Source organism: Amblyraja radiata, chromosome 13 (genome assembly GCF_010909765.2).
Source record: "Amblyraja radiata isolate CabotCenter1 chromosome 13, sAmbRad1.1.pri, whole genome shotgun sequence".
NCBI lineage: Eukaryota > Metazoa > Chordata > Chondrichthyes > Rajiformes > Rajidae > Amblyraja > Amblyraja radiata.
In genome coordinates this window covers 19833416-19841034 of record NC_045968.1, presented here as the reverse complement: position 1 = coordinate 19841034, position 7619 = coordinate 19833416, and the positions used below count along the sequence as shown (strand labels likewise).

General features: G+C 40.6%; 1 protein-coding gene across 1 annotated transcript; it reads left to right on the top strand.

Annotated features, from left to right (window-relative positions):
* The first annotated feature begins 5461 nt into the window (after positions 1-5461).
* On the top strand, positions 5462-7279 carry LOC116979692 (C-C motif chemokine 20-like). The gene is made up of 4 exons (XM_033031395.1): positions 5462-5611; positions 5712-5826; positions 5920-5997; positions 6836-7279. The coding sequence occupies exons 1-4, from the start codon at positions 5530-5532 to the stop codon at positions 6864-6866; spliced, it is 306 nt and encodes a 101-aa protein (XP_032887286.1). The 5' UTR covers positions 5462-5529; the 3' UTR covers positions 6867-7279.
* Positions 7280-7619: the final 340 nt, after the last annotated feature.

The window sequence follows — 7619 nt, the reverse complement described above, 5'->3', positions numbered from 1 at the left end:
TCAAAACAGTGGAGCAAATGAAAAATAAAGATACTTATTTCAGATTTCTTCTTCAGTAATTTATTTTGCCTCACTAACGGAAACCTAGCCAATGGTAAACCATTTACAGCATTGTCAGCAGAAGGGTAAACTAAAGCTCATCACAAACATCTTTCCAACTTCATCAGACATGAGATGGAATAAAACAAAGAACAGGGGGATTTATCCTAAAGTTCAGAATCCCAGGAAAGCCAACTTGAGGGATTCCAAACATTCAATGTGAGGTTTCTAGTATTGAATGCCGAACAGAATTATGACTTTTGAAATCCAGAATGTAACTTTAATAAACTTTATTAAATTCCTGCGTCAGCTTCTTCAGGTGTTTACATTTAAACTGGTTTCTTGTTTTACCCTGGCATCTTGTTTTACCCTGGCACCTGCAGGTGCTTTGATCAAAAGGAACTATGAAACTGAGTAATTAAATTGTTTATGACTCATTTGCTAAAGTTGGCTTCAATTTACTAACTAATCTCAGAAACAGGCATATCATTATTCTCAATGCAGCAAATATTGAAATATCGTATGTACTGCTAATTTCTGCTTGGATTGAGGTGCCTTAAAGTTCAGAGTCTTAGAGTCATTGAGCACAGAAACCTGCCTTTGGGCCTCTCCTGGTCATCAAGTACCCATCTATCCTAATCCAGTTTCCCACCATTCAGACCATAACCTTCTACGCCATGGCATTTAAAGGACTCATTCAGATACATCTTTAATATTGTGAGAGCACCTGTCTCTACTACCCCACAGGCAGTGTATTCCAGATTTCACCCACTCTCTCAGCAATAAAAAAAAATCCCCAAGTACTCACTAAAGCATGTATCATTAACCTCTGCTCTCTGGTTATGGACACACCTGCTGAAGGGAAATTTTATCAATATCCACCCAATTTATTCTTCCCTTTCAACTGGGTGCACTCCCATTTCTCCCACTAGCCCACCCCCCTTACTAATCTCACCCACCATCCCCTTCTACTCATATCCCTCCCTCTAGCCTCATATTTCTCCCCTGTTCTCCTCTTATTCTACACCCTTTGGCCCCCTTTGCATCTCCAGCCTTTGTCAAATCATCCGCCCCCTTGCCTGTATCCACCTATTACTTGCCAGGCTTTGTACTGCCCCACTTCTGTTCTACCTTCCGCTCCACCTCAACAGAAGAGATCCAACCTGAAGTGTCTTTATTCTCCTCTTTTTTTTGTAAACTTCACTTAGATACTCCCTTCGCCCTTTCCACTCCATTGAAAACAAACCAAATCTATTCAACACCCCATGCTGCCTGAAATGGAAAAATACCAAATTGGGAACAACTCACATCGACCTGCATTCTATATTAGAACAGCATGTTTCTCAACAACTTCATTGAATTATTTTTTTATATACATGGACTGCATTCATTTTTCACGCTGTTTTCACCTCCTTTATACTTTGAATCCATTCAAAATTTAGATTTGCATCCAATTTCATTGACGAGTTGAAACATAGAAACATAGAAAATAGGTGCAGGAGTAGGCCATTCGGCCCTTCGAACCTGCACCGCCATTCAATATGATCATGGCTGATCATCCAACTCAGTATCCTGTACCTGCTTTTTCTCCATACCCCCTGATCCCTTTAGCCACAAGGGCCACATCTAACTCCCTCTTAAATATAGCCAATGAACTGGCCTCAATTACATTCTGTGGCAGAAAATTCCAGAGATTCACCACACTCTGTGTAAAAATGTTTTTCTCATCTCAGTCCTAAAAGATTTCCCCTTTATCCTTAAACTGTGACCCCTTGTTCTGGACTTCCCCAACATCGGGAACAATCTTCCTGCATCTAGCCTGTCCAACCCCTTAAGAATTTTGTAAGTTTCTATAAGATCCCTCCTCAATCTTCTAAATTCTAGCGAGTACAAGCCGAGTCTATCCAGTCTTTCTTCATATGAAAGTCCTGACATCCCAGATATCAGTCTGGTGAACCTTCTCTGTACTCCCTCTATGGCAAGAATGTCCTTCCTCAGATTAGGAGACCAAAACTGTACGCAATACTCCAGGTGTGGTCTCACCAAGACCCTGTACAACTGCAGTAAAACCTCCCAGCTCCTATACTCAAATCCTTTTGCTATGAATGCTAACATACCATTCATTTTCTTCACTGCCTGCTGCATCTGCATGCCTACTTTCAATGACTGGTGTACCATGACACCCAGGACTCGTTGCATCTCCCCTTTTCCTAATCGGCCACCATTCAGGTAATAGTCTACTTTCCTGTTTTTGCCACCAAAGTGGATAACCTCACATTTATCCACATTATACTGCATCTGCCATGCATTTGCCCACTCACCCAGCCTATTCAAATCATTTTGCCGCCTCCTAACATCCTCCTCACAGCTAACACTGCCCCCCAGCTTCGTGTCATCCGCAAACTTGGAGATGTTGCATTCAATTCCCTCGCAATTAATATATATTGTAAATAGCTGGGGTCCCAGCACTGAGCCTTGCGGTACCCCACTAGTCACTGCCTGCCATTCTGTAAAGGACCCGTTAACTCCTACTCTTTGTTTCCTGTCTGCCAGCCAGTTCTCTATCCACATCAATACTGAACCCCCAATACCGTGTGCTTTAAGTTTGTATACTAATCTCTTATGTGGGACCTTGTTGAAAGTCTTCTGAAAGTCCAGATATAACACATCCACTGATTCTCCCTTATCCACTCTACTAGTTACATACTCGAAAAATTCTATAAGATTCGTCAGAAATGATTTACCTTTCATAAATCCATGCTGACTTTGTCCAATGATTTCACCACTTTCCAAATGTGCTGCTATCCCATCTTTAATAACTGACTCTAGCAGTTTCCCCACTACCAATGTTAGACTAACTGGTCTGTAATTCCCCATTTTCTCTCTCCCTCCCTCCCTTTTTAAAAAGTGGGGTTACATTAGCTACCCTCCAATCCTCAGGAACTACTCCAGAATCTAAAGAGTTTTGAAAAATTATCACTAATGCATCCACTATTTCTGGGGCTACTTCCTTATGTACTCTGAGATGCAGCCTATCTGGCCCTGGGGATTTATCGGCCTTTAATCCATTGAATTTACCTAACATCACTTCCCGGCTAACCTGGATTTCACTCAGTTCCTCCATCTCATTTGACCCCCGGTACCCTGCTATTTCCGGCAGATTAATTAAGTCTTCCTTAGTGAAGACAGAACCAAAGTAGTTATTCAATTGGTCTGCCATGTCCTTGTTCTCCATGATCAATTCACCCGTTTCTGACTGCAATGGACCTACATTTGTTTTAACAAATCTTTTCTCTTCACATACCTATAAAAACTTTTGCAGTCAGTTTTTATAGTCCCTGCCAGTTTTCTTTCATAATCTATTTTCCCTTTCCTAATTAAGCCCTTTGTCCTCCTCTGCTGGACTCTGAATTTCTCCCAGTCCTCTGGTAGGCTGCTTTTTCTGGCTAATTTGTATGCTTCATCTTTTGTTTTGATACTATCCCTGATTTCCCTTGTTATCCACGGATGCACTACCTTCCCTGATTTATTCTTTTGCCAACCTGGATGAACAATTGTTGTATTTCATCCATGCAGCCTTTAAATGCCTTCCATTGCATATCCACCGTCAACCCTTTAAGATTCAATTGCCAGTCTATCTTGGACAATTCACGTCTCATATCCTCAAAGTTACCTTTCTTTAAGTTCAGAACCCTTGTGTCTGAATTAATTATGTCACTCTCCATCTTAATGAAGAACTCAACCATATTATGGTCACTCTTGCCCAAGGGGCCACGCACAACAAGACTGTTAACTAACCCTTCCTCATTACTCAATACCCAATCTAGAATAGCCTGCTCTCTCGTTGGTTCCTCTACATGTTGGATTAGAAAACTATCCCGCGTACATTCCAAGAAATCCTCTTCCTCAGCACCCCTGCCAATTTGATTCACCCAATCTATATGTAGATTGAAGTCATCCAGTATAACTGTTTTACCTTTGAGGAGCTTAAATCTGCATGCAGAGTTTGATTTGACCCGACAACATCAATGGTAAAGTAGAGATATTGTTTGAGCAGAAAAATGCGACAAGTTGCTGGATGATTCAAGTTGCTCTGCTGTTATGCTCCCTTGAACGTGACAGCCTCCCTTCAGCCTCTCTAATTTCCAACAGATTTCTGGTGACAAAGGAGACCTTGGGCCTTGCAGGTCAATGCCAGCTCTCGGTGCAATCCCAGCAGTTCAACAATCTTTAATTTCTCATGTAACGTATTGTCTCTCACATGCCCATCAGCTCCACCCTGATTCTCATGCCAAACACCTACACCAGAAGTTACGCCTGAAGAAGGGTCTCGACCCAAAACATCACCTATTCCTTCGCTCCATAAATGCTGCCTCACCTGTTGAGATTCCCCAGCATTTTTTGTCTACCTATCCCAGAAGATATCTGCAATCATCAATTAACCCTAGCAGCATGTCATCAGCATGTGGAAGGAATCCAGAACAACCAGGGGAAATCCAAATGGGTGCAAGCAGAATGTTTGCACTGCCCTCAAAGCCACCTCCAGTCAAAGAAGAATAACATCAGCTTCCCCGCTGATTTTACATCACTGCAACGTTTCAGTCCTGGAATTGTTCCAGCTCAATCCATCCAACGCTCTTTTTCAGGCCTTCGCATCCTTCCAAAGGTCTGGTTGTTAGAATTTTCAATTACCCTTGTGAGCTCAAATCATGCTTTGCATAACGACAATGGAAGTTGTACTCCACAAGCTGAGAACTGGTCAGGATGTTGCTTTTTTATGGAGGGACACTGCAGATGTCAGAGGTACTGCAGAGGCCTGTTCCTTCATGAGTGACCTTCAATCCACAGTCCACGCTGCAAAGCCCAAGATCATGAGGTTCCACTCACGCGTGCAGGAAAGAAAAATCGGTGACTTTGCAGAATTTAGAACGATTTTCCTTTTCCATTTTTTCAACCTGAAGTGAATTACATGATGCACACAATGTGCTTCATGATTTAATTTCGAAGCTGGATCCTGATTCATAATCTCTGCCTCAAATTATTGTTTACAGCAGATAATTAAGACAAAATATTAACTTTAAAATCGATCTGTTTTGTGCATTGCTGACCCAATTTGTATTACAGAGCTGACCAATCTTGAAAGGCTGTTCTCCAGAGATTTTCAATATGTTGAATTACCAATTTTGAATCTAAATGAAAATAGCATAAGAAATACAAGCTTCAATTGCTCTTGGGCCATAAAACAAAGGTATTAAAAAGTACTTAGGTTATAAAGTCAGGCTGCCAAGATCTATTTATAAACATCCTGATGTAAACAAGTAATGTGACAATAGAGGAAATTCCAAGCATCACTTGTTGCATTTCCTTGTTACAAAAATTCCCAACCAAATAGTATATAAACAGTTGACAGAATCCCAAAAGCACATCAGTTCTTCATTATCATCTCAACATACTCCGCAGCAAAGTTATCTTATAAACCAGTGATCAGCAATGAACACTCTCAAGAGACTTCTCCCAGTAGCTTTGCTATCATTGATAGTACTGAGCATGTTTGGTAATTCGCTTTCAGCAGGTAAGTCCTAGAGATGCCTTTTAATTCATTCCTACTAATCAGATTTGAAGAAAGATATTTACTTGTACTGTATGCATAACTATATTTTTCATTCTTCCAGCTACACCATACGGAGACTGCTGTCTCGCTTATTCAAAGAAGCGACTGCCACGAAAATTAATCTCTGGCTATGTAGAGCAAAAATCCAATGAAATATGTGAGATAGATGCAATTATGTAAGTACAAATAAACAATATATTACTGATGAGCATAGAACAAAACTTATTACAATGTTCAATTAATGGATCAATAATTTAAATGTTTGATAGATTCTACACCATCAGAGGAAGAGCAGTGTGTGCAGATCCTGAGCAGCAATGGGTGAAGAAAGCATTGTATTTTTTGAGGTAAGACCAAGCAACATAATAATTAACTGAGAACATTGAGAAAGCTGCAGCAGTGATCTGAAATTTATGAAGTGTTGCCAACATTTGGGGGTCATGGTGGTGCAGCTGTAGAGTTGCTGCCTAATGCCCCTGTCCCCTTAAGAAACCTGAACGGAAACCTCTGGCGACTTTGCGCCCCACCCAAGGTTTCCTTGCGGTTCCCGGAGGTTGCAGTTGGTTGCCGGAGGTTGCAGGTAGTGGAAGCAGGTAGGGAGACTGACAAAAACCTCCGGGAACCGCAAGGGTGGGGCACAAAGTCTCCAGAGGTTTCTGTTCAGGTTTCCTAAGTGGGACAGGGGCATTACTGCGCCAGAGACCCAGGTTCGATCCTGACCATGGGTGCTATCTGTACGGTGTTTGTCCATTCTCCCCGTGACCTGCGTGAGTTTTCACCGGGTGCTCCAGTTTCTGCCCACACTCCTAAGACATGCAGCTTTGTAGGTTAATTGGCTTGGTATAAATGTAAATTGTCCCTAGTGTGTGTAGGATAGTGTTAGTGTGCGGGGATCGTTGGTCAGCACGGACTCGGTGGGTCGAAGGGCCTGTTTCCGTGCTGTATCCTCAAACAAAACTAAACTAAACAATCAAGAGTAAATGAGGATTGCATCCACAATCACACTTCTGAATGTAAATCTGAAAAATATTATTTTCTTTGCCAAGTTGCTGTAAAATGCAAACAACTACTCAGTAATATTTGATATATAGAAGAAATTATTGACAGGACGTTTTCATTTATTTTTTTTCTTGTTATAATATTTGATTACCGTATTTGAAACTTATTAATCTCTTTGTCTTCCAGCAAAAAGCTGAAAAAAATGTCACAAGATTGAGCCGCGTCTCGAGGAAAGAAATTCGCTGCATTTAGCTGGATTTATTTCACGAAACCTTTCTGCACAGTATCTGTGCCCAAACAATAGAAGTTTGTTAAAACTTCCATAATTTGTATCACTCACATTTGATGTGTAAGCCACTTTATTTTTAGTATGTTCTACTGAACTAAATTAAGTAACTTAACTGTATATTCTTATTAATTTTTTGCTACATCGTTCTGGATGGTTGTGAATTAAATGACAGTGATTGTAATATAATCACCTGTATGTGTGTTCAGTCAATCTAAGCTTGATTTATTGGAAAGTGAAAGATAAAGAGGAATATCTCCGAGTTTAAATATCACCATGTTATTTGCCACCATTGTTGTTATACTCAATGTCAGTGAATGAAAAATAAAGATAATTATTTCAGTTTTGTTCTTCAGTAATTTATTTTATGAGATCTTGTTTGCCTCACTAACGGAAACCCAAATAATGATAAAACACTTACAGCATTGTCACAAGAGCTCAACACATACACCTTTCCAAGTCATGAGATCTGTCATTACGCCAACCTAAATGGATCTTCAGAGATTTTCATTCATGTGGACTTTGTTCATAGATGGCACCAGCCAGAAACATGAATGCACAGCCCTTGTGAAGTCTAATTAAGCTTCAACAAATAGGCTTCAGCTGAGAATCTATCTCAGATTGTCCTGGAAGTGACTTTCCAGACTGCAGCTCTGAGTTGCACATGGGATATTAGTTGAAGCA